The sequence below is a fragment of the Aspergillus undulatus genome (assembly GCF_047715775.1).
Source record: "Aspergillus undulatus strain CBS 261.88 unplaced genomic scaffold BDV17scaffold_59, whole genome shotgun sequence".
NCBI classification, from domain to species: domain Eukaryota; kingdom Fungi; phylum Ascomycota; class Eurotiomycetes; order Eurotiales; family Aspergillaceae; genus Aspergillus; species Aspergillus undulatus.
The window spans coordinates 134,035-159,609 of NW_027396663.1; the positions used below are offsets into that span (position 1 = coordinate 134,035).

Consider the following 25,575-nt stretch of genomic DNA (forward strand, 5'->3'; position numbering starts at 1 on the left):
CGCTCGACTTGGGCAGAGAAGTAGTCCTGGCGGAAAAACTCATCCAGGCTCGATGTCCCCTTGAGCCTCCGCAAGGGTATCCATATAACACGATCAAAAAGGGTCGCCCACATCTGCTCGTGGTAAAATTCATGCACAATCTTCTTGCAGAATGTTGTTTTTCCAACGCCTGCGTGTCCTCGAATCAAAATCCGTCTTGGCTGGATCATTCGGCCATCCGGAAGCTTTCGGTCACGAAAGAGGTCTGGAAGTGTGACTTCCTTTTCAGGAGTTTCTGCTGTGATTTTCAGGCGATTAAGCAGTGAAAATCCTGAGGATAGTGGTTCTGCTCGCAACTTGGTATCCTGAATCTTATGTCGGTATTCTATTATAGAAATATTGATATAGCATTGCTCCATGTCCAAAAACTCTCCAGAAAGGCGCTTAATCTTCAGACGATTGTCCATCTCATAGTATTCCTGTAATTTAATGTCAACTACTTTATTGGTTAGCAGCGTCCGACATACCAATTTCGGAAATGAGCCGAGGATAGTTAGCTTGTACTAACCTTGTCTTGACCGTGCAGTGGTGGTAACTTCAACAGGCACGATCGATAATAATAACTTTGCATAGGCTGCTGCTGTTAAGGCCGCATACCACTGCCACTGTTTCTGCTTATGGGAGTCGGAATAGTCGCATATCCCTCAGATCACAAGAGTTGGAAGCTTGTCCATCAGACCTGCTGCCTCCATCTCAAAACAGAGTATCCCATGTTCTTGAGCGAGACGATCTCGTGCTTCTGAGTCTTTCATCACCTGGTCTGCGGATGCGATTAATCCATAGTGAATGTGAGGTGCTCTGGTGTCACGCGGGTGTCGATCGACTAATTGCTGTTTATCGCACTTTCCACAGTCCTTGTCTCGGCTGGCATGATGATAGGAAGGTTGGAAAAGATAGTCAGTATCATATTCTGGGGAGAAGCTCTTTTTCATGTTGGGATCTCCTTCCAGTACTTGCTGCACTATTTGTAAAACATCCTCGCTGCCCATATGTTTCGCCTGAAGTTGATTTATATGCGTCAAAAGGATCTGTGGCGGTTTATTCAAGGTCCCCGTTTGCTCGAACCCACCTGGAATTGTCATGCCGTAGGTATATAGGATTACTCCGCTATGTTTTATACCTGGCTTGCTGACAACCACATCCCCTAATCGAATGTCGTTTTGTTCTCCAGGGACCGCGCCTCCGATCCCCACCATTAATCCAAGCCCAAACCGAAGCCGAGGAAAGGTCGAGAGCATATCAGATACGACGGTCGCGGCAGCCACGGTTCCGTATACTCCAGCTGGTAGAAGAACGATGACGATATAATGGCCGTTCAGCTCGCCAAATTCGTAGGCGTTGGGATCAGTAGACCATCAAGGTGGGGTGTGGATCTTGTCGAGCATGGCCCGGGCCGCTGCCGCCTCCATAGGCAAGGCACAGATCCACGCCACTGTGTAATCCTAAGGCGCGACGGAAGTCATCATCAACGCAGTATAAATCAGAAGAAAAAGAAAGCCAATAACTCCCACGACTCTAGGTATATAGTGATTCCGTATGGGGGTTTATTGAGAGATCGAGATTGGGAAGAGGAGTAATCTGCTCCGTGGCCTGCATGGCTGACTCACGTGAGAGACCAGTCTCCACCTGGGACCATATCACAGAAAGACAGTATACTGTGCAGCATGTCAAAGACCAGACTTTCAGAAACTTAGTCTACTTCTTAGACTATAAAGAAGTACTTGCCCGTGGAGCTAACGAACTAGCCTGGCGAAACTCCTTCCAAGGGTCGAATCTGGAATTACTACTGTCCCAGGCCCCAGCTTCGCCAAGATACATGTTTGCTGTTTCCTTACAGATTGTATTGTATCGTCTGGTACGCCTCATGAAAGTTGGATTAGACACTAAAGAGTGTTCTCAGCAGGGTTTGAATGATGCCAAACCTCATCAAATCACGCGTGATAGTTTGCCTCCTAATGTATTTTCAGCGCCAATCTCGAAGTAAAGAATCGTGAATATGGTCAGACGCTGCAATCATGGGCAGCAGGTAACGGAAATGAAGAGGCCGTCAAGCTCTATTCCAGAAGGGCGGCTAGTTGTAGGTCAGAAATAACAAATGACAATCTGAACATACTTCTCACCCTTATATATATCCTAATCTCTTTCCATCAGTTCGGAACAAATCTTTATTATGCGCTGAAAAAAGCTAATTATTTCAAAATCCTCACTTTAGCACGATCAACGTCTTACGACTGTCGAAGCAGATCAGTGAAGAATGTTTTGACATCCTTTATGGAGAGAATACCTTCCGGTTAACCCTGGGGAGGAGAATATGGCTTGAGGACGTCAGTCACAGGGAAACGGGAATCGAATGCGGAAGTTGATTGTTACCGCAGAGCCCGCTGGTTCTTTCTGCGAGACAAGCATACCAGGCAAATCATTGTGGGCTGCGATCCTCCCGAGACTGAAAACACTCCTGTTAGTTGCGGAACAACCAATTGTCCCTCGAGTCTGGTATGAAGATGAGATTGATCTGAATCTCGACCGAGAGGTTTACGAGTGGCTGAAGTGGATACGGCCGTATCTGGAATGCTTTGGGCGACACATACCAGCGGCGTTCATCGCCACAGTTGATGATGACGGCAGAGAGGAAACTAGGTACATTGTGTAGAGGTATCTACCCGCTAGCTGCCGACCGACTGCAGCGATCCTCCCTGGGCGATTAAATTTTCAAGCGAGGGCGCTTCTCCATCGAGTCGGGTTATTGGAATAACTCTTTATTGTGGTAGCGGGACAAGTTTGCGGGGTGCCTAGACGTCGTGCAACTGATTATAGATTTTATCACACCCATGGTCAACCGGGTATCGCTCAGGAGATGTTGGATGTATCCATACTGAACAGAGCGCTAGCCGAATCCAGCTAGTAAGACGATGACACTTTCTACTCGAATGAGTTACTGGAGTCCACCATTTGTCTCGAGTGGATCGAGCGACCCTCGGCTTTAAGCCACTGGTCGGAGTTTATGCTATACCTCCGCGATTGTGCCTTGCCGTAATCAGGATTGCAACGACTTCGTATATATTACGCTCTTCAGCCTTGATGACCATTTTCGCTCTATGCGGTAACCGAGTGGTACCCCGATAACAACAATGATGGCCACGACCGACAAACTGTACATTATCGACCCTAATGCTGACGAGGCGAAAAGGCAGCGCCGGCGGATACAGAATAAATTGAATCAGAGGGCGAGGAGTGAGTTCTTGACGCAGTTATATGTTGAACAGTGAACGTGCTAATCACGAATAGGGCAGCGCGTACAGGAGAACAGGCCCGAGAGCCAACATAGTGCTCGGCGGCCGTATCGCGTTGGGAGATGGCGGTTGGAATTTGAGAGAGGAGCTGGAGAGTCGAACTCTGTGCCTGTGGCTACAGAGACTACGGTGATTATTGTCAATAGTAGTTCGGAAGGGGATCGTGATCGGCAAGAGACATCCGCAGCAGCGAAGCCACGCCAGCTCCTGGCGTTAACGGCGTCGGTCAACGAGTGTGGTATCAGCACGTACGGGTCCTTTTACAGGGAATCCGGCCCTAGTCGGGAATGTGATTCCTCAATATCAGTCTCGGCAGACCACCATCTCCTGCATCTAATCCACCTAAACGTGTCGCGGGGCCTCCGCCAAAACAAAGCATATCTGCTGCGCTTCACGTCGTACTATCTCCCCGGCTACACCAGCCCCAATAACTTACCAACGCCCACAAATACTACAGAAGTCCACCCAGACGTTCTCTTCTACGGATCTACGCTCATAGCGACGAGCGAGAATGGCTTCCTGCCAAATACGTTAGCGCCGACGAAGGCTCAGATGAGCCTCGTTCACGCAACGTGGATAAATATTCTCCCTTTCCCGCGGATGCGCGAGAACCTTATCCGCTGGGAAGGATTCTTCGACCATGCTGAGTTCATTCAAGATCTAGTGGGGGATCTGGTCGATACGCGGCCGATGTCTAGCACGCGGCAAGTTCAGGCTGACTCTGCGCTGTCGGGTATGGCCATGCCACGTTCTGAACTTAAACTTAAACTACCGAACAGCATTGACGACGACGACGAAATCACAGCCAATCGCAATGGCCTAATCATCTGGGGAGAGCCGTACAACGTGGAGAGCTGGGAATTGACGCCGGGGTTCCTGCGCAAGTGGATGTGGACGGTTGAAGGGTGTGAGGAGCTGATCGCGTCGAGTAATTACTGGAGGAGAGTGAGAGGGGAAGAGTCGATAGATTTCCGACTGCATTAACTGATTTGCTCTGGACAAACAAGTAATTGTTGTCCTTGGGTTGAAGGTTGTTATGCGCTGGGCCAAGAGTTGGATCACCGTTGACAGCATAGTTTGGACAATTATGCACTGCACCCCGCTTGGAGACCACCATGTCCGATAACATCACAGGCCAGTTCTGCCTGCAAAATGTGTGGTTACCCGGTAGTCAAGGCGTGCAGCGCGTAAGTGCAGGACAAGAGAGAACCAACACCGTCACCGAGTCAGCCAACACGAACTGAACTTCTCCAACATTGTCGGAAAGGAGGTATGCGGCCCGGGAGCACAAAGCAGCAAAAAGACCGTTAATTAAGACCCCTCCTCCAGAAGGCCGGGGTATTGGCCGACGACTCCAATATTAGGTCCAGACCCCTGTCGCCAACCCGAGTCGCAGCCAATGACAGATCTTAGCGACAGAGTAGCGAGCTGAATGTGCTGTGGCTGCAGCAAATGTGCCTTGCGCTGTGATATCACACGGCGCGGCGCTTAAGTATTGACCGCACGCACTGCTGACTGGGTGCCAGAATGTCGGGTCTCATCTCTTTTGCTGGTTAATTTTGCTATCATTAGAAACGGGCACTAATAGGGGAAGCCTTGTTGACACGGCTGATTTCCCCTCTTTTTGAGGGTCCCGTTTATTTATGCTGGCCTGTCCTGGTCCTGGATGGTCTACATGGTTGCTCTCTTCAGTTGTGCAACACCAACTGAACTACATCTACACTTGCTATATTGCCTCGTATCATAGTACGAGTCTACATTCACAATGGTCGCAATCCGCCTCCCTCGCCCAACAGGCGTGTATGTGCCAAACTCCCCGACTTCGAGGAGCGTCACGTCAGACATGATCTCGTCGCCTCTGTCCGCCGATTTCAACTTCGACTCAAAGACCCTTACCCCCTCCATAATTCCTGCCCTCGAGTACATCTCGTGCAAGCTCCAGCAGAAAATGATGCACGTTACTCTCCTCGTCGGTCGCGGCAAGCCCTATCCCACCGGCCAACCCTCCGACCTCATCGTCATCCCCTCCACAACCCTCGAAGCCCCCGTCTACCGCGCCCTCTCCCGCACAATCGCGAAAGCAACAGTTCGCTTCTTGCTTGGACAGAGCTGGGCGGATGCCCTAAGCCGCAGCCAGCACGAGCGCCACGCAAACGAGTATCTGATTGAGCGGTCGATCTTGCAAAACGAGGTCATTTTCTCGCGGGAGGGCCTGACGCTCCTTAACGTCGATAGAATTTACACATTCAAGCGACGGCTCTGTATTCTCTCAAATGCAGCTGCATCCCCAGAGAAATCGAAGCAAACATCAATGCCCCCGCGCGACTCCTGCATCAACTCCTGCTTGCGCCTCCTCCACCGCACAATCGAGGACTTCCAAGGCCGCCCCTTCAGCAAGGCCTTCTTCCACCGCGTCTACGAACAGCTCGATGTCGCAGACGACCTCCTCACGCACGTCGCAGACGCCTACAAGAAACAATACAGCCAGGAAGGAATCGTCATCCCACCACCGCCCAAGCCTGCCGTCGTAGTCGTCGAGAAGAAGAAGTCGCCTGTCCGCACGATCCGCATAAGGAAGCAGACCGCACCGCCGCGGTCAGGTCCCGGGTCGACATCACGTTCTGGCACAACGCCCCGTTCGGCCGTTGGCCCTGGTTCGTCGGCTGGACCGCCGCCGTCCAGATCAGCGGGAGCTGGAGCTGGCGGACAGCCACTCACGAAGCGCGGGCCGAAGACGCCGCTGTCGGCGTCGGACGTCACGCCCATTACGCGCAACGAGTGGAATTTGCTTTTTGGGCCGGAGTTTAAGAAGACGAGGCCGACTGTTACTAAGTGGACTCCTTCGCCGACTGTCCTTGCTGCGGCCTGAGTGCGAGGAATCAGGTTGGCTTGACGAAAGTCAAGTCTTTCACGGCACTATCAGATCGCGATCACATAGATCGTCGCGTCGCGTCGCGTCGCGAAGCGAAGAGAGTGTCCTCGCTCATATACTTAGGTATATTACTGCGGATGTCTTTCCCGTCCCGATCAGAGCGAGTGACGCGATCACTTCGCCGGCGCCGAGCATCATCGCTCCAATCCAAGTCCTCCGTACTCACCATCCTTAAGGAGTACAGGATGAGGACCACGACCAAGACAGACTCATTCTGCACGGTCACCAGAACCAAACCAGACCGGTCTGAGCCGAGCTGTCCCCAGGACAACGGCAAGCTGGAACCGGCTCTCTTCCGGGCGGCGCGGTCATACCCATTACGGGCCATCTCATCGCCGAAATTGATGACGACGAATTTTGTATATAGGCTAGGCTGTACATAGTTAGAAAAGAAAAGCTTTTTTCGCCGGAGATATCTCCACTTCTCACTGTATCGTATACCTCACCATCGGCGTCCTCCGCCGGATTCGTTCGGGGTTGTCACGTGGTGGGGATGGGGATGGATGGAGATGGGTTGGATCTATCGAGTATTTCAACGATGTGAGAGGGCTTTGCGATCGCTTTATCTACATAGCAAGTTTGTGACGGGTGAGTATTTCAAAAACACATTTCCAGACTTGAGCGAGAAGTTGAAGTGCAGTTGCTCCAATTCTGAGGACGAAATTGAATTGATAACACTTCTTCTTATCGCCCCGCTCTCCAGCAATTCCCCTCACTAATCTCTTTAGAAGACAAGTATTTTTCCCCTGCAACTCCCGAGAGCATCTTCGCACAGAAAAGAAATAAGGGCGAGAGTCGGGCATAATGGCAACCTCCCCTCGCCCCGGCGACACTTCTACCACCACCACCACCACGACGCTGAACGACGACAAGAAATGGACCGCTAAGTCGCTGATCAGGCATGCCGAACGCTCGCATAGTCGACTCCCCGGCATCCGCAAGATCCCTATCCGCTCCATTGGGGTCATTTTGCTCGTGGCTGTTGTGAATGTGCTTGTTTGGATTGCTGTTGCGGTTGTGCTGGTACGTTTTTCTTTCGTTATCTTGATGAGTTGAGCATCGCTGACTATTGGAGCTGTAGAGATATCATCCGTGAGTTGATGGGAACCCCCAAATATTTAGGAAAAGGAGGGCTAGATGGAATGGATCTTACTAATGGTAAACGGATGAACAAGGTCCCTGGTCTCCAACGCCGTCCTCTCATATACCCTCGGTCTCCGACATGCTTTTGATGCTGATCATATCTCAGTACCTCCAACTGCCCCCCGAAATCCATCTAAACGAAGCAATCCCTCTAACAATCCACCAGGCAATAGACCTAATGACCCGCCGCCTCCTCGCAACAGGCCAAAAGCCCGTGACGGTAGGAACATTCTTCTCGCTCGGTCACTCCACAATCGTAATCATCACGTCGATTGTAGTCGCCGCGACAGCAGCAGCCGTATCCAGCCGGTTCGACCGATTCAGCACAGTCGGTGGAATTATCGGGACGTCTGTCAGCGCTGCGTTTCTGATTCTCCTGGGCATCATGAACGCTTATATCCTTTATAAGCTGTATATGCAGCTCCAGAAGGTCCTGGATCTTCCGGAGGGGAGGGAGGATGAGGCGTGGAGGATTGAGGGTGGGGGTGTGCTTTTCGGGGTTTTGAAGAGGATGTTTAGGTTGATTGATCGGTGAGTTGGAGTCTACCATTTGTCTTGCAACTCTGTTTCCGGTGGAGATAAACGACAAGACTAACCGGGTTGTGTGTGATTGTAAAAGGCCATGGAAGATGTACCCATTGGGTATCCTATTCGGGCTGGGATTCGATACTTCCTCTGAGATTGCGCTTTTGGGGATATCGTCTATTGAGGCAGCCAAGGGGACGTCGTTTTGGGTGATTTTGATCTTCCCTATACTCTTCACTGGTATTTATTGCTCCCACCCCAAACGCAAGAGCAACAGGAAAAGAGGAAGCTAATGTATCTTCAGCGGGGATGTGCCTCCTCGATACCACAGACGGGGCTCTCATGCTAGCGCTCTACGTCCAACCAGCGACGAACTTTCTCCCACAGAAGTCATCCCACTCAGAAATAATCGATTCCCCCGATGCTCCTCTGATGGACACAGCCTCAGACCCCGACTCGGACCCCAACACCCCAATCACAACACCCCAAAACCACCGCGACCCAATCGCATTCCTCTACTACAGCATAGTCCTAACAACACTCACCGTGATCGTCGCCATCATAATCGGGGTAATTCAGCTCCTCACGCTCATCCTGAACGTTGCAGAACCCACCGGCCGCTTCTGGGACGGCGTGCAGACGGCCGGTGACTATTACGATGTTATTGGCGGTGGAATCTGCGGTGCGTTTTTGGTTGTGGGGATCTGTAGTGTTTTTGTTTATAAGCCGTGGAGGAGGTGGATTGGGAGACGGCATGGGAAGGCGCCGATTGTTGGTGGTTGGGATGAAGAGGGGCAGGATGGGAGCTGGAGGTACCGCGATGAGGCTGGATCTGGCTCTGATACTCCCATTGCGAGGGTTGATACCCCGTTGAATGACGGCTCGGCTGGGGCGACGTATGGGACTGTGAGTGTGCAGGCTAAGGCGGATACACGGTGATGCACACTATCGGCGTTAGACGTAAGGCCTCTTTATCGCCTCCAACAGCAAATTTCGGTCTCCAGACACCAGAAGAAGCAAATGGTGAACGAGAAAGCGCGGAGGGTCAATATCATAACCGGGGGTAGTATACAAAATTCATGCCTCAGGCACCGAGACACAAAGAAGGACTGGTTGTGACGCGCGAATGTCATCATTCCTCGATGGTCTGAATAACTTCTTCACCTCACCATTACCTTGGGACAATGGCTTCGCAACCGCAACGAGCGCATACCTTGAATATATAAAGCACAAAGCTTCGCGATAAACCTCAACACTTGAACGCAGGGCCTTTCTACGTACAACCTGGGATACCCCGCAATCGTTTCAATTTCCCCGCGCTGAATACGATGCCGTCGAGTCCTCGAATCCGACTTATAGCGAACACCCTAGACATCTTATGACGCGACTGTATATCATCTGAGGCCTTTTTGTAGTTATCTATATACACAACCTACACAATGACCCACCGAAACCCAACATGTCCTCCGCAACACTCTCACCAGCTGGATCCCCAACACCGTCGCCCACCCCGGACGCGGACGGAGGCGCAGTCGCAGTCACCTCGCAGCCGAACCTCAACCTCTCCTCCGCGCCACCAATATTCGTCCTCCCAACCCACCTAGATCTCGACACGCTGCACGAAGCAGAGGAGACACTTATTCAACACGGAGCGCATTTGACCTACGACGTCGGCGAGACGGCGCTCATCCTGGGAAAAGTCCGGCAGAAAAAGCGCGTGGCGCTGGAGTTGAGATCGCGGGGTCTTTGGACGGAGGAGGTTCCCGCCAAGACACCTGCGAAGCCGCCTGCTAAGCGGAGACGGGTAGATGGCGATGCCGATGGCGCAGGCGCAGCAGAGGAGGTATATCTGAGTACGGAGGATGAGAGCGAGGAGGATGGGGTACGCGGAAGTCAGCCGGCGGCACACTTGAAGCATCCAGAGTTGACGACGAAGTCAAAGAGGGATGCGAAGAGTGTAAAGGAACTGTTAGGTGAGGAAGAAGGGGTGATACGAGTTGTGCGGTTGGAGTGGTTTAACGAATGTGTCGAGGCGCAGACAGTCATACCCGTTGACTCCTTCGTGGTGTATCGCGCGCGAAAGATCGAGCGACCGGCGACGAAGAGTGACAAGGATACTGCGAACTCGCAAGCTATACTTGACAGGGCGAAACAAGATGCCGCGTTCAAGGCGCCTTTTCCGCCGTCGAGAGACAGACATGGTGGTGCATCATCAAGCCAGCGCGCACCACCAAAACTCTATCGCCAAACGACATCTGAAAATGAAGAAGCAGAGCCGCTTCCTCCAACCCCAGATTGGGTGCGCAACAACGTCCTCTACGCATGCATGCGGTCAGCCCCGCTAAACTCTCCCAACGAAGCCTTCATAAACCAGCTCGTCAAAATCCGCACAATCCGCGAACTGAATCTCGACGAAATCGGCGTCCGCGCATACAGCACCGCCATCGCCTCAATAGCCGCCTACCCGTACGAAATCCGACATGGCTCCCAAATCCTCTCCCTCCCAGGCTGCGACCACAAAATCGCCAACCTCTTCGCTGAATTCAAAGCCACGGACTCGGGAACCCTCGCTGCGGCCTCCGCTCTGGAAAGCGACACCAACCTCGCAACCCTGTATACATTCTACAAAATCTGGGGCGTAGGCTCCAAGACCGCGCGCGACTTCTATTACGCGCGCCAGTGGCGAGATCTCGACGATATCGTCGAGCACGGCTGGAATAGCCTCTCGCGCGTGCAGCAGATCGGCGTAAAATACTATGACGAGTTCCTACTCCCTATTCCGAGAGCCGAAGTCGAGGCCATCGGGAAAACAATATGCAAGCATGCGAACTCCGTCCGCCCGAACTCGGACTACGACGGCCACGGCGTGGAGTGTATTATTGTGGGGAGCTACCGGCGCGGGAAAGTGTCCTCTCACGACGTCGACATCATCCTCTCCCATCGCGACGAGGCAGTCACGCATAATCTTGTCGTTGATGTTGTCGCGTCCCTAGAGTCTGAAGGCTGGATCACGCATACCCTCGCCCTACATCTCACAACCTCAAATCGCGACCAGCAAACCCTCCCCTACCGCGGCGACGTCGCAGGCACAGGCGAGAAACACTTCGACTCGCTCGACAAAGCCCTTGTGGTCTGGCAAACCCCGACCCCCAACCTGTCCAACCCAAATACCAACGAAAGGAACAAAAACGACAACCCCCACCGCCGCGTCGACATAATAATCTCCCCCTGGCGCACCGTCGGCTGCGCAGTCCTCGGGTGGTCGGGCGACACAACATTCGAGCGGGATCTGCGGCGGTACGCGAAGAAGGCGCACGGGTGGAAGTTTGACTCTAGTGGTGTTCGCGAACGCACGACAGGTGGGCAGGTTATTGATCTTGAGCGCGGGGGGAGGACGTGGCAGGAGAGGGAGAGATTGGTTATGGAGGGGTTGGGCGTGGGGTTTAGGGAGGCGGGGGAGAGGTGTACAAGGTGATCGGGTGTCTTGCCATAGTATATATACTATAACAATATAATGATGTACATACATATCAAATCCGGAGGGAGAGCGACTGCTTATGGCCTTTGGGCAGTCTCATATTTCCTGTCTGTGCACTCCCTCTCACCTTAAGAGTTATTTGACTTCATGTCTGTTTCAGCCTGTGTTTTGCTATGACTGAAGTGGAGGAGGGGGCTATGTTAGGGTATTCTACTCCTTACCAGCCAACAACATCCCCCAAAATTCCCCCTTGTTATATATACAAAGAGAATAGAAGTGGGGCTTTTTATGATTATACATACTTCCTGTTGGGGTGCAATGGCTCTGAGCCTTCGTTCCTTGTCAGTCTTATTGGTGCCTTGACTACTGGCAACAACCCTATATATTGGTCACATCACACACAACCTGCCATTCCAGCCCAGTCATCAGCACCTTTCGCTAGCTATCTGCCTCCCTGCGCAATGGGAGAGAGCACCGACGCTCAAATAATCCCATTTACTCTGATCGAATGCTCTGGTACCTTTGGCGGTGACACCAACGTCGTTCTGCAAGCGAGGCAGACACGGTTCCGGTTGAGACTTGCTCGCCAGACTCTCCCAGGAGATCTTGATCCCGAGGACGAAACCGCAATTGACGAGTTAGCGGACTATCTGGGACCACTTGTGTCAACCATTTTTCCAGAAACATGCGCGATTCTGCGGACATGACTTGGAGACGCACCTGCGGAACTCAGAGTTCGTCTTACAATTGGTGATACAGGATGGACGGCCGCCTCGGCTGCACGAATTGGGGCATGCGGTTTCGTCTTATCCGCCTGCAAACCCTGCACTTGTCATACTGAGCGATCTGCCCAGATTTACACTCCCAATGGCGAAAGTGGTTCAAGACAATCATCGAACGCCGTATCTTCGAGATTGAAGTTGGTGGTGTTGTTTATATCTACAAACTAGCGGGCAGTGACCGCGTTTCGTTCGAGCGGGAGCTTCTGGCATTGCAAAAAGTATCCCTCCTTCAGCCGTCTTTATACTCTCTTCGGATACCTAAGCTAGAAGGGTTCATTGGGCTAGACACCGAGTATCCCGGTCTGTTGCTAATGAAGATCTGTTACCGGATGCTTCTCTCCGGCGTCACCGTACAAGACGCGGACATCGATGTGCGTCGGAAATGGTATCCGCAAATCGGGCATACCATAGACAGCCTGCACGAAAATGATATAGTCTGGGGTGACGCGAAGGCACAGAATATTCTTGTCGACGAACAAAATGATATTTGGATCTCGGATTTCGCTGGTGGCTATACAGGAGGTTGGGTTCCTGAGCATTTACGGGGGACACGGGAGGGTGATTTGGAGGGATTGCGGAAGCTGCAAAATTTCTTGGGAGTACCTTGAACCCTGAGCATATCTCCGTATAAGCGCGACTTTAGCTATTTTGTATGCCCTCGTTTGAGTTTTTGCTTGAACTATCAGATGCCCATGGCCCGTAGCGTACCCTGCTGGCCATATAGTAATGCCATATAGAGAATGAACCAGCAAATGATAAACTGGAAAGAGAAAGCGCGTAGAGCGCATTTTAGACAGTCGGGTCTAGGTCACTTGATTGAAAAGCCAACTTAGGTTGAGCCGTCGTTATTTACCAGGCACGACCGCTCCCTCCTGTAGTCTCGTCAATATCAACTTTACGAACAGAGCCCCGACCTAACCCGCGCCTTGGTAAGCGGTAGCCGTTGGGAACCTGCTACCAACCGTCGCTTTGTCTTCCGTGTTTATTATAGATCCATATGTTCGGAAGCTCCCCGAGTATGAGGCAAGCTTCCCCGCGCGAGCGCCCCGTTTAACCAAGAATAAAATCCAGCTAGCGAGCGTTTAAAAAAAAAGGTGGAGATGCCAAGTCGAGTCCATCATTTAGGATTGAGAACCTTATTTGTCGCAGAACGGGGTCCAGACGCGACCGGAGCGCTGTATGGACCACGTTTTGGGTTCAGGTAGGGTTGTTGCCATCGGAGCCAGAAATGGACGGACATACTAGGTAGACGGGCCCGCGCCGTAATGGCAACCTCAACTGCAAGCTGGAGGCCCACCTACTGTACTCTGCGACCAGCTGAAGTGAAGATCGACAACTGCCTAGAAGAAGAAGGTATGGGGACTTCCACGCCGTGACGGGGAGTTGCGAGGGGTATAAAGAAATCGGTACCCTACCCTACCCTCTCCAGCTCGGTTGCTCTGCCTCACTTTTTTTTTTTTTTTGGATCTCAGAAACATCAGCTCATATCCCTTCTTCGTCCCTCCTTTCTTGTATCTCTGGGAGGCAAAGCAAGTCCACTCAATCTATCCACCAAGGTAAAAGACCTCAGCATTGGTATTTTCGAAGCGCTCCATATAATAGTAAGTGCCCTACGCCTATTCTAGTCCACCTCCTCAACAGGAGTCCCTGTCTTGCAGGGTGGTGGGCTCCTTAATGTTGATTGCGCAACTGATCTCGTTCTGCTAAACAAGATGTTTCCGTTCAACGACCTCGCCTCTGCTGGTACCTCGAACGGAGGTGGTGATGCGCTTCCGAAGTAAGGTCCAAGAGAACCCACGCTGTACTGGGGACATATTGATAACAGACTGTATGGCTCTTGGATAATGTACTTGCTCTTGGTTGCTAAGCCTGGTCTTGCTTCGCTTTTGTCTTTGTGCATTTTGCTTGGTCCCGGAGTAGACAGTGATTCTACTATCTAGTCTAGGTCTAGCTTGATGGAATGAATTATGTGCTTGTCGGTATATTGATGTATGAAGTAAGATCTAGCCCTGGGTCCTCTCAGAATAAGCTGAGGCTGAGACTGCCACAGTTCCCCAATTTATGTGTACGTACATCCTCCATCACGAGTTCGGGTTTGCTATGTTCTGGGGCAGTTTTCATCTATTCTATCGTACAGTCCCAGGTGCTTTTACTTGCATAACGTAATACGCGAGAACTAGGGTACTCAATACCGCCAAAGGCAACACTAGGAAGCTCGAGGGCAGGGCTAAAGCTCGCCCCCAAGCCCAGGTCGCAGCATTCTGCTGTATTCGGAGCGGCCTTGGCGATTCCTATGTCATCTTCGTCATCATCGCTAGTGAACTCGCGATCACGGTAACGTAAGGTCTAATGGAATTGAGTAAAACGCACCGCTCGGGGAGAGTAGGGACTTGGACTCGGCTGGGCTTGGCTGGGCTGGGCTGTGGATCTCTTCTGGTCTCGCTCATCAGGATTTCTATCTACATGGGTAACCTTTTACGTTTACATCATTGTGAAACCGTCTACGTTTGATTTGACACATCTGCAACTACCAAGCAGAGGTCCTATATCGGACTCGACGGACTGAATAATCCCAACTCACATAGGCCTTCTTTCAACTTGCCTCTTCGTCTTGGTACTGTGGAACAAGACTGTCCAGCCAAATTGAATCTCTTGACACTCGGGGAGCTCCCGATACTGCGGGAGATGAAGATGATTGGTTATATTGTTCCTTTTAGTCTTGGAATCTGGAGGGGGAAAAGACGAGGGGGTAATGAAGCGGTGGCATTCATATATAGCCAGAGCAGGTCTACAATCTCAAACACATCCCTCCAAAACATCTCTCTCCTGAACTCGAGAAAGACATCTATCCATCTTAAAGCCAGTTCACAGATTCAAAAAGGTACAAGTTTGGGTCCTCCATATTCCAACAAAACTACCCGACTCTGTCGTCGACCTTTGACTAACTATCCGATAGTTACATTAAAAGTCCTCGCGCCAATAGTATGTATCACGTCAGCAGCATGTCTCCAGACTGGGCCATCTCTCAAATTCAGAGCATTACGAAGCTAATCTACTATGAAATTCATGATCTAGATGTTCCCATACGCTGATTACGCCTGTGCGGGTACCCCGAGTGGCGGTGGCGATGCTCTCCCCAAGTAGGGTACTGCGAGCAACGGAGTTTTGTTGATATGATGGGATTACCACCGTTGACCTAGCTTTGCTACTCGTCTCTTCACTACACTATATCATGAGAGCCTTGTCCCTCTTTTAAGGATCGATTGTTGTGGCTGCGGGTCGATGTATACGTTAGTGCGTAGGCCGCACCTAGGCAGCATTAAAGTCTTATCAGTATCGCGTATCCTACAGAGCAAAATTTGAGTGAACAGTACGAGGCAGAAACTATTCTGTTGCCACCAAGCTGCACTCTCTGCAGTAAGCTGGATGTATCGCATCCACTCATTGGGCCCACGAGAGGGAGTAACAAGATAGGTTTCAATTTTGACTGGGCTGGTTGGGAATGCTTGCGTTGAACTATGGAACGAACGTCATCAAGAGTAACGTAGGCGCCTAAGACGCACGAATAGACTAGCTGCGCCCTATCTGAGCATTACCAGGATCATGCGAGGCTAGAGCGAGATCCAAAGAAATGGATCATGGGATTAGGACAAGCTGCAGTATAGGTAGGACAGGCATTGCGAAGCGGTACGCCTTACATAAAAAACAGGGCATTAAGATCCTGAGGGGTAAGCAGGGCGCCTGCGAACACGACAGGATATAAATATGGCCTGCTAATCTAACCTTGTTTTACCTGTCTTCTCTTTTCATGACCTACTGTTATCCTCTCTTCAGAGTCCTCTTAACGTGTCCGTCTACATCTACACCTGATACGACTTCCTCGGCTACCTAAGGTATGGCATAAGGCCGCTTTGCATCTTGCCTTGTTCCATCATCCTCAAGAAAGCATATGGAGCTAACAGGTTACCTAGAGCCCACAATCCGCTACCTTCTAACGTGAGCGTTTTCAATGCGCCTCTTCTTGGAATATACGCAGCTGACCAGAGACGTGCGGCAGAAAATGAACCCTGTTAATGGTGCTTGGTTCTGCGCGGGTGGTTCTTCGGGCGGTGGTGAAGAGCTCCCGAAGTAATAGGCTCAGAAGGTGAGATGCTCCGCCTGAAGATCAAATCCTAGTAGAAAAAGGCATACCTAAACCTATTCAGGCTCAGCTATACCAGATATTATACAGGGGTGCTTTGGTTCTGATGAGGCAGGCTGCTTCCGCTCGTTTGATGAAATGGCACTAGATGCTTCTTTATCTGCTCAGTTGGCCAGCCCAAGGAATATTAACAGGAAATAATAAAATTTATCGGAACAAGCCTTTACAATGCCAACAAAAAGATTGCAACGTGATGTATTGTACCCTTCGGACCCAAAGATGATATAAAAAAGTGATTGCTGCGAAGATCTCAAAAAGCCAACCGACTCGTAGTTGAACCTGCTGGACTTCTTAAATAGTAAATAAAACCTAACCCCACCTCACGCCTCCATTGACGAATACGTGAACCAGAGTTTGTAGTCGTGTAAATAATTCAGCTTTTACCCCCAAAACCAGCTGAGCTTGCCAGGGGCTTCATCCTCCAGCCATCCAGTGGAAGCTAGCTGGGCGCACGGTGGGCTCGGAACATGATAAATCGACCGGTCAAAGCCACAGGAGGCGGTCGTAACCTGGTCTAACGGGGTATGCCTGTGTGTGATTGAAGGAAGAACTGCAATCGGGGGATTCACGTATGAAGTCCGTGCCCGCTACGCGCGGAGTAAATATGCTTCCACCCAGATTCCTAGATGGATATGTCCACATTCGGATCCTTTGCAATGGCAGATGGTCAAGTAGTCCAGGCGCAGTGAACGGGTATAAGAATGCCCTCCTGGTCTAGTCTTCGTTTTCTTTCTTATCCATCGCCACCGGCTTGGGCTATCAGAAAATATTCGACAGAAACTGCCTGCTTTGACAACGGTAAGATTGGTCTTTTAGTCGAGGATAGTACAAGTTATTGACTTGGACCAGAGTCCAGTTCCTACTACAAACAGTGAGCTCGTAGGCATAGTACCTTGACTACAAGCCATTAACGCGCACTCCAGAACATGGCTCAGCCGTTTGGTCTCATCTTCTCTGCGGGTAGCGCCTCGGGTGACGGTGAAGGACTTCCTAAGTAACTAGCGAATTGGCTTCTTTTTTGTGTGCCAGACAGGCATCCTGCTGTCAATCATTTTGTTTGTAGTCAGAGTTGGCGGAACTATCCAGAAAAAGGAATCAATCTGACTGTACTTGAAGAAATAGTCCCCAGGTAGTAAGACAAAGTAGACCATTTTATGGTAGGGAAAGATTTATCTAAGAACCCGACGTACCAGCTACTTCCTATATGGATCTGAGATATGTTTTCATTTTGGCGAGATTACCTCTTGAATGAAGCCGTGCTATCCTTCAAAACAGCTCTTGTTCTTGCAATTTGAGTTAGCTACTCCAGCCTCCCACTTCCTAACTTTCACTCTCGATGATCGGACATGAACGTGTGGGGTATCCGCTGGACGAATCCTTTAAGGGAACTTGGGGAATATGAAGCGTGATCAGGGTTTGTTAGGGTCCAAGGAATGGAAGCAGGATTAAGTTCTGTTTTCGATCAACACAGATGATCTCACCTCTCTCCATGGACACTCTTCTACTTGTGATCGTCCAATGATTGTCTTAATCCGCCAAAGTTCCCCCTTCATCTCCTCATAGCCTCTCAGTTCTCTCAACACCTTTGAGAATCCTTCCAACGCGTTGGTACCATAACGAACCCACTCGCTGCCAAGGTACCATTGATCTCTCCGTGTTCTCTTCCTTTATCAAGAGGGCCAATGAATTGACTAGTTAATAATTGCATTCATACAGTAAATCCTGTCACCGCCGTTGCCGAACTTGCATCCGTGTCTATCTGGCTAATATAGACTCAAGATCGACGCAATGAACCCTCACTTGGCCAATTCTGTTGGTGGCGCTAGTGGTGGTGGTGAAGCACTTCTCAAATAGAAGGGATATGGCTATCTCCACGTCTACTGATTGGACATAAGTCGGGGGAAAGCTGGTAAGGCCTTGATGGACCAGTCTGTGTTCTTGACTTGTTGTATCGTTCTGCTTTGTGTGTCTGATGGAGATTCTGTTGTCCCCGCGTCCGGTTTAGGAATTCAATCACCAAGTTGCAACATCATTAAGGGTGAAGTAATACCTACTGTAGTTCCAATATGCCTGGGCTGAGTGAAGTAGATATCCGGCAGTGGAGATGATGGCTGCTGCTAACGGAAGTCTTATTTTGGCCCCGCCCTTCACATGTCCGGCCTTGAGCAATTGAATCATGGATGCGTATACGTCAATAGCTTGTCACTGTACTATTTTCTTCCTCAATTGAATTCAGGCCAACTCAGTTAAGTCCGCCCCCTTATCATCTCCTGCCACGTTGATCGATATGCTGCCGAGCTAGCTTTCTCCGGGCGGCTGAAGAATGGAGCACAAGCTCAGCCAGTCTCGAAGGTAGAAGCTAGAGATTAACCCGAGTTAAGACACGGCTGGTATATGTATGTGAGATGAGCATGAGAGGTGACGATTCAAAAATCTCAGTAGCCCTAACTACAAAGTCAGATCCACTCTAGAAATCCTTGACGGCAAAGTTATCATCATTATCCTAGATTTGACGGAAGCACCACTGAAATAAATAGATTATCTGATTCGATAGTTAGTTAGGTACATGCCACCTAATTGTCTGGCTTTCTGGTTGTGATATTGTAAAGGCCCGGCTAGGCCCGTACCTTCTTGGGTAGACCCTTTACTTTGAAAGCGCTTCACCACCGTCGGAAGAGCCACTAGCAGCAAAAAAAGAGGGATTGAAAGGGCACATTCTTGACCCTAGGTCTCGGGAATCAGTTATGTATCGTGGGGTTCAGCCAATCTCGGAAGGCAAATCTTACGCTTGGAGGTAGTGGGTTGTGGGACCTAAGTAACCTATGTTATGCAGGGCAAGAACTTGGAGTAAAGTGCTCTTATGCTATATCTAAGCTAGCTAAGTAACTTCCGCTAGATATAGATATAGATGTAGATGGTTATAAAAACCCAGGTATGACGCACCAACTGCTCTTTACTATCTTCTCCAGTAAAGGCATAGTCCAGCTAATTTCTCAAGCAGACTAAAGTCCCACTATGTTCAGTGAGTAGGGCATCAGTTCCATTTTTTATGGTGGTTGAATTAAGGATTACAGGGAATAACCAGTTTTCTTGGGCGCCTCGTTCTGCTGATAGTGAATCTGGCGGTGGTGAAGAGCTTCCCAAGTGAACAATGCAATGATGCAAAAGGATCCCCTGTGTACTACCTACTTAGTCCTTTCGTTACATTTTGTGTGCAGAGACTGGCCATGGCAAACAACTCCTAGGGAAGAAATTACTTCCAGAAAAAAAAGTGAAGGAGGCAGCATTATACGCTTGAAAATAACAATTCAATCCTGTTTGCTACATTGAACATTCATTCATATCCTTTAGAACCTTCTCCATTCCTTTGCTCCCATTCTTACGGGATGAGATATTTAATTCTGATTAATACAAGTGTTCTTACAAGTACAGTGCATGGCGCCGCGCAGGGTAGCTACTACCTAATAGGTTGGTTTCTTTGCGTACCTAGGGCTGGTGACCCCTCGCCTATTTAACCTAACCTTCCTCTCCTCTCCCCCTCTCCCCCTCTCCTCTTCTCATCCTCCTCATCCTCCTCTTTCTACCCCCTTTTTGCACAATGCCTCACAGCCTTGACCCACTCAGACAACGCCTCGAGGGTTCCCTCGACCAAATTCACCAAATCCAGGAAATATGCCAAACTCCATCCATCACCTTTGGGGTTGTCCACGAAGGCCAGGTCGTCCTCAAGCGAAGCATCGGCCACCGAGATGTTAATCAACAAATACCTGCCGACGACAAGACAATTTACATGATCGGCTCTTGCTCCAAAATGTTCACATCCGCGGCCATCGGGATCCTTGTCGACGAAGGAAAGATCAATTGGACCGACCCTGTCCAGAAATACATCCCCGAATTCAACCCAGTCGGTGATCCCCGCATTGGCAAAGAAGCGGACATCATCGACATCCTGCGACACAGCACAGGCCTTACACCACCAAGTATACTTTCTATCGGACCTGGCGTGACGATTCTCGGCGACGAGGAGGACGCTGTTCCGCTGATAAACACAATGCCTACATCCGACGAAAAAGGGCAGAAGTTCAACCGCGAATGGTGGTATAACAACCATGTTTACGGCATGGCCGCCCTGATCGTTCAGCGGGTCACAGGCCAGCGGTATGCCGACTTCGTGCGCGAGCGAATCCTCAATCCCCTGGGAATGAACCGGACGGTCCTGAAGCGATGCGATGTCGAAAACGACGACAATGTCGCGATCCCCTACGCCAAATTGAGTGATGGGCGCTTTGCCCAGCTGGACGAGCAGTCATGGCCTTGTGAAAATAATTCGGTGCTCCTCGGGGGTAACGCGATCCGCAGTACCCTCGACGACATGCTTACCTGGTGCATTGCTGTCCTTGACGCCGAGCGAGCTGAGAATGAGCCTGACTATGAGCCCAACGTACCCCACAATCCCTTGAAACAGATGAACCGCGTTCGCCGCGGATACTGGACTCGGCCTTCCGATGATCCAGAATTTAGCAAGGACACTGCCTATTGCATGGGTTGGTTCCGGGCGAAACTCCCATCATCGATGCTTGGTGGATTTAGCGGCAACGTGAATTCACGGGATAAAGAGTACAAAGTGCATCTGGACTATATTCTGGGCAAAGACCATGCCGAGCGTCCATTCACCATGATCGGACACACGGGTGGAATGATAGGCTCAGTCTTCTCTGTCTTTACTTTCCCCGAGACGCAGAGCGCAGTCGTCACCATGACGAATGGTCGGGACTTTGGCGATGCAAGTGACTTTACAGCCCAGATACTGACCCAGGCTCTCTTTGACCTCAAGCCCGTCGTTGACTTGACAGGCTGGGCAAAGAAGGAAGCAGAGCTGGCGAAGGGACACTATCGAAAACACATCGAGCAGCCTTGGGAAGAGAACAGGCGGCCCAATGACCCAGAAAAAGAAGATCTCACGCTCTATGTTGGGCAGTATCGGGGTTTTGGGGATCGGTTCACACTGACTGTGGTTGCTCAACCTCAACAACCCCATTCGAATGGCGGTACCACGCAGTTGTCGCTGATTTTCAATCACCGCAAGGCTTCGGAATGTCCCCTCGTCTTCTACAAGAAGGACATCTACAGCTTCTTCAACCCGGGAGAAGACGCCTTCAAGCTTCGCCAGATCCTCGTATTTGACTACAAGCAGATGTTGCTGGAGTTTCAGTTTGATGACTCGGGAGAGAACGTCAAGGGTCTATGGTGGAAGTGGGATGAACATGCGGAACGAGCTTGGATGGAGAAAATGGCTCGGTAAATCAGCTCTTTTGCTACAAATTTTAGTAAAATGGAGGGTGCTTAAGGCTATCTATTCTGTCATTTAAGCTGCTATTCAACGATTTCGCGGTTTCTGCCTCCTTCGTCGGCCTCCTTCCCACGCAAGAAGCAGTCATGATCTATTCAACTCCGCTTCTTATGTCTATGTTTCAAGAAAATGCAAAAAAGTGAAAACTTGCTCACTATCACACGCATCCGAGAAGGAATAGGCAGCCTTCATTACCTTTCTGGAAAGGCTGGACAAGGAAGACATGATGTCTTTCCTGTGGCTGTGCTTTAGTATGATAGCGCTCATTTGGTCTGTCTTTTGGATGGACATAATGATGTCTCTAGTTATATTCAGACAAGGAGTTCCTTTATCAAGGATTGATAGGTGCTCTTCAACCTAGACTATGGCCATCTCAATGGCCTCCATAACAAGTCTTTTCAACATCACCCATATAAGCGCTGTCCCAGCAACGCCCAGTGATGGCCCAGTCACTCGACATTCCTAGCTCACTCACAGCCCCTCCCATTTACGTTCAGATGGAGGCAGTCCAGTCCCGCACTCGACTGTTGCGAGAATGTGGAGGTGAAATTAACTATTGGCAGCCATTTACCCAAGCCGTCTTGGTGCCATGAAATGTACGGCCTCAACCCCGTGCGAGATATCCACAGATCCATGACTCCAACCTAGCTGCTTATTAGTTCCAGGATGTGTTTGCCGCCAGGTTGACTGTAATTCCAAGTATCTTGCGGAGCTTTTCGAGGTAGAATTGGATGTTCGGGCGGCATGTTGCGGTCTATTTGAGTTGCTGTCGAGCATGTAGCCATTGCCGTTCCTAGGTGGAAGCCTGCTTTGGTCATAGGGAGATGTCTTCGCTTGAGTAAGGCTGAGGGGTGGTGTAGGTGGGAAACTGTGATCAGTGCCAGAGATCGAGGGGGCAGCGGATGGGCAGGGCGGAATTTAAGCCCTAACCACCTAGGGATGACCATCTCTACATCATGAATAGATACATGTAATACCAGCCTCCCATCACGGATAAAGCTTGCCTCCGTCAGCTGGTCTACATTTCGGGGTCGACGACGCCTTCCGCGCCCCCAACAGCGCATACCTCGTCCGCGAGGAGCTGCAGCGCATCAAGATCGAGCTTTTTGACGCATCCCGTGCGGCGTCTATCCTCTTGGTTCACGGCTAAGGATTAAGCACAGGAGTTCTACTCCCAAAACAAAACGAACACCGCAGATCCGCGAGCGACGCTGTGTTCCGAACCGCTCGGTTCAGTGAGGAAGTCTTCGCGCGTGTTATCTGCTGCGCCCAGGGCGTGCCCGAGAGCTCTGAGCTCTGGTAGGATCAGGCCCCGGCGGCAGTGGCACCGGTCTACAGATCCCACCTGCAGTATTCGACGGGCTGATTCGATGAATCGCACTCCGTACCGCTTGCTTTTGGTGTGGAGCGGGGTAATCATCTACTTTCTCGTCGCGGCGAATAGATACACTGACATCATGAAGACTGTCTATTGTTGCTTGACATGACATGTTCGGGCTTGGGCCCAAGAGGAGGCGTACGCTGATAATGTCTAGTCTACCGTCTTCCAGTTTCGGGGCTCGAGGTCTAGGCGGCTAAGCGAGTAGCGGGCTGTGCATGGCTGGTTGAAAGGGGAATGTGAATCCGACCACCACAGAGACCAGAGACCAGGCACAGGGGTGACGCCTGTGGTGCGTGCAAGGAGCCTGGGGCGCGGAAATCATGGACTGCGTGGAGGACCGAGTCGACGAGCGCGTCTTCGATAGCCTTGGGAAAGCTTTGTTTGATTTCGTCCCTTCATCGATTGACAGATTGAGCAGTAATTTATGTGACCAGACATAGCTTCGTGCAACTTGAGGGGGAAGCTATAAGTACGGCGTTATCGCTAGGTCCGTAGTAACAGACCCTACCAATCAATTAATTCATCAGTCATGGTTTTGCCTGGATTTGATACATCTGTATGGTACCAGCCGCACATCGGCCCTAGGTTGGCGCCCTGTATAGAGCGGGTATGCACCGACTGGAGCTGCATCCCCACCCAGGGTCTTCGGGCTCACCTTCAACGCATTGTACGTGTCTCGGTACTCATGGGCAACGCCTGATCAGCTCCCAACTAGTCTAACATGTACGCAACCTCTACCAGCGAAACCAAGCGTGGCCTCTGGGCGAATATCCCTGCATTGGGCTATGGATGTTCCTTCTCCCTGGTCTGGCTGGCTTCCCCCAATTTGAATCAATTGTGGCACGAGCGCGGCAGCCTCAATCTGTGATTGTGGATTTAGGATGCGGAATGGGCCAGCAACTCCGTTTATTGGCGGCTCAACACAGCAAATGCGGGCTGTCGATGTTGTCCCGCGACTATGGGAGTTGGGGTTTGAGTTGTTCCGCGACAAAGACAAGATGCATGCCCAATTTATAGAGGGAGACTTCCTTGCGGCAGCACAAGGGAAAGCTGACGTGGTGATCGCCTTGCAATTCTTACATTTGTTTAGCTGGGAACGACAGATCGCTGCAGCTGAACGCATTGTCGCCCTATCGAAGCCGGGGACAATTTTTGCAGGATATCAGCAGGGGAGGAAGCAAGCGCGGGAGACTATGGGGCCTTGGGGAATAATGTTCGTACAGAATTTAGAATTGTTCATGAGCATGTGGGCTATCGTTGAAGAGGCCACACAGACCCGATGGACGAAAGATGCACGAGGGGTGGAACTCAGAGTGGGGGTTGCAAGAGAAAGACTTGCAATGGATGCCGGAGAATTGCCAGGGCATCGAATATGTCCTTACCCGCGTATCTTGACCAATGTAACCAGAGGTGGTTAAAGCTCATAGTGACTCGAACTGGCGTAGAAGACCTAGCACCAATTTCACACTCTCGTCAATCCGAGAGATAAAAGGCGCGCAATGACTGCTATCTATTTCACTGACAATCCACTTCTTCTGGGTAGCTGCAACCATGGCATGCTGCGCGTCCTTGGGCACGGCCTGATCTGTTGTTGTCACAATAGCTGCCAGTCGTCCAACGTAGGCGTCGTCAGCCCAGGCAGGCGCAGGCTGAGGAGAGTGAAACGCCAGTGACGAATGCGGCTTAAGATACGTATCGAAATCTTTGAGCAGATCTTTATTGACATCGGCAGCGAAGTTTGCAATGGGGTCTTCGGGGACGTTCAGATTCGGCAACGGCTATCGTAGAGTGGTCAGGTCAGCGTATATTGTTGGCCGTCATCGCTAAACGATGGATACGATACCTTATCCAAAAGGATCCAAGGTGGAAGGTTTCCTCCTTGCAATCCGGAACAGCTGACTCCCTCAGGAACAATAAAGGCAGCGACAAAAACCATCCCGACAATGCCGCCGGGTTTCCCCTGGGTCTGGCGCTCTGTCTTTGAAAGGCCCTTGGCGGCAGCGGCGCCGGGCATCCCTGCGTAGGAATGCATAACCAGCAAGATGTCGCGTCCTTCATTCTCTACTAGAGGGCGGAGGATCTGCGAGAGGGCGTCGGTATCGGCTTTGCAGTCTGTCGTGGCGGTGTCCGCGGGATCAAATGATGGATAAGCAGCGCAGAGAGCAGGATTGCCGGCTGTGGTGATGGTGCTCAGAAAAGGCTCGTAGAAGGCTGGCGTGAGCCAGGCACCGGGAATCAAGACAACTGTGGCCATGGTGTTGACTCGAGGAAGCTTTTTTTTAAAAAAAAAAAAAAAAAAAAAAAAAAAAAAAAAAAAAAAAAAAAAAAAAAAAAAAAAAAAAAAAAAAAAAAAAACCAGCTGGCGGGAACAGCGACTAAGTGAGAGTGAATACCTAACAGTTGGAGAAACTGCTGGGGTTCTTTGTCCACCCCGGTAGCTGCTACTTAAGCTAT

The 25,575-nt window shown here is 50.7% G+C and overlaps 8 protein-coding genes across 8 annotated transcripts; 5 read left to right on the plus strand and 3 right to left on the minus strand.

Moving 5' to 3' along the window:
• Window positions 1-565: 565 nt before the first annotated feature.
• BDV17DRAFT_191480 (uncharacterized protein) lies at window positions 566-1,455 on the minus strand. Its single transcript, XM_073755113.1, has one exon. It carries the CDS (start codon window positions 1,275-1,277, stop codon window positions 684-686), a length of 594 nt encoding a protein of 197 aa, XP_073611883.1. The 5' UTR covers window positions 1,278-1,455; the 3' UTR covers window positions 566-683.
• A 1,712-nt stretch (window positions 1,456-3,167) lies between these two features.
• BDV17DRAFT_294864 (DUF3425 domain-containing protein) lies at window positions 3,168-4,313 on the plus strand (the record flags this gene model as incomplete). The annotated part of the gene is made up of 2 exons (XM_073762934.1): window positions 3,168-3,270; window positions 3,325-4,313. The coding sequence occupies 2 exons, from the start codon at window positions 3,168-3,170 to the stop codon at window positions 4,311-4,313; spliced, it is 1,092 nt and encodes a 363-aa protein (XP_073611884.1).
• Window positions 4,314-4,704: 391 nt separating this feature from the next.
• BDV17DRAFT_191588 (uncharacterized protein) lies at window positions 4,705-6,481 on the plus strand. The gene has a single exon (XM_073755114.1). It carries the CDS (start codon window positions 5,095-5,097, stop codon window positions 6,196-6,198), a length of 1,104 nt encoding a protein of 367 aa, XP_073611885.1. The 5' UTR covers window positions 4,705-5,094; the 3' UTR covers window positions 6,199-6,481.
• A 584-nt stretch (window positions 6,482-7,065) lies between these two features.
• Window positions 7,066-11,404, plus strand: BDV17DRAFT_284257 (uncharacterized protein; the record flags this gene model as incomplete). Its single annotated transcript, XM_073760503.1, has 5 exons — window positions 7,066-7,284; window positions 7,571-7,935; window positions 8,024-8,169; window positions 8,234-8,704; window positions 9,345-11,404. 5 exons carry the CDS (start codon window positions 7,066-7,068, stop codon window positions 11,402-11,404), a joined length of 3,261 nt encoding a protein of 1,086 aa, XP_073611886.1.
• An 8,562-nt stretch (window positions 11,405-19,966) lies between these two features.
• Window positions 19,967-21,977, plus strand: BDV17DRAFT_273043 (serine hydrolase domain-containing protein). Its single transcript, XM_073758980.1, has one exon. The coding sequence runs from the start codon at window positions 19,989-19,991 to the stop codon at window positions 21,690-21,692; it is 1,704 nt and encodes a 567-aa protein (XP_073611887.1). The 5' UTR covers window positions 19,967-19,988; the 3' UTR covers window positions 21,693-21,977.
• A 269-nt stretch (window positions 21,978-22,246) lies between these two features.
• On the minus strand, window positions 22,247-22,744 carry BDV17DRAFT_273044 (uncharacterized protein). Its single transcript, XM_073758981.1, has one exon. The coding sequence runs from the start codon at window positions 22,685-22,687 to the stop codon at window positions 22,385-22,387; it is 303 nt and encodes a 100-aa protein (XP_073611888.1). The 5' UTR covers window positions 22,688-22,744; the 3' UTR covers window positions 22,247-22,384.
• A 906-nt stretch (window positions 22,745-23,650) lies between these two features.
• BDV17DRAFT_284259 (class I SAM-dependent methyltransferase) lies at window positions 23,651-24,516 on the plus strand (the record flags this gene model as incomplete). The annotated part of the gene is made up of 4 exons (XM_073760504.1): window positions 23,651-23,788; window positions 23,863-23,991; window positions 24,048-24,434; window positions 24,475-24,516. 4 exons carry the CDS (start codon window positions 23,651-23,653, stop codon window positions 24,514-24,516), a joined length of 696 nt encoding a protein of 231 aa, XP_073611889.1.
• A 26-nt stretch (window positions 24,517-24,542) lies between these two features.
• BDV17DRAFT_284260 (alpha/beta hydrolase) lies at window positions 24,543-25,375 on the minus strand (the record flags this gene model as incomplete). The annotated part of the gene is made up of 2 exons (XM_073760505.1): window positions 24,543-24,899; window positions 24,965-25,375. 2 exons carry the CDS (start codon window positions 25,373-25,375, stop codon window positions 24,543-24,545), a joined length of 768 nt encoding a protein of 255 aa, XP_073611890.1.
• Window positions 25,376-25,575: the final 200 nt, after the last annotated feature.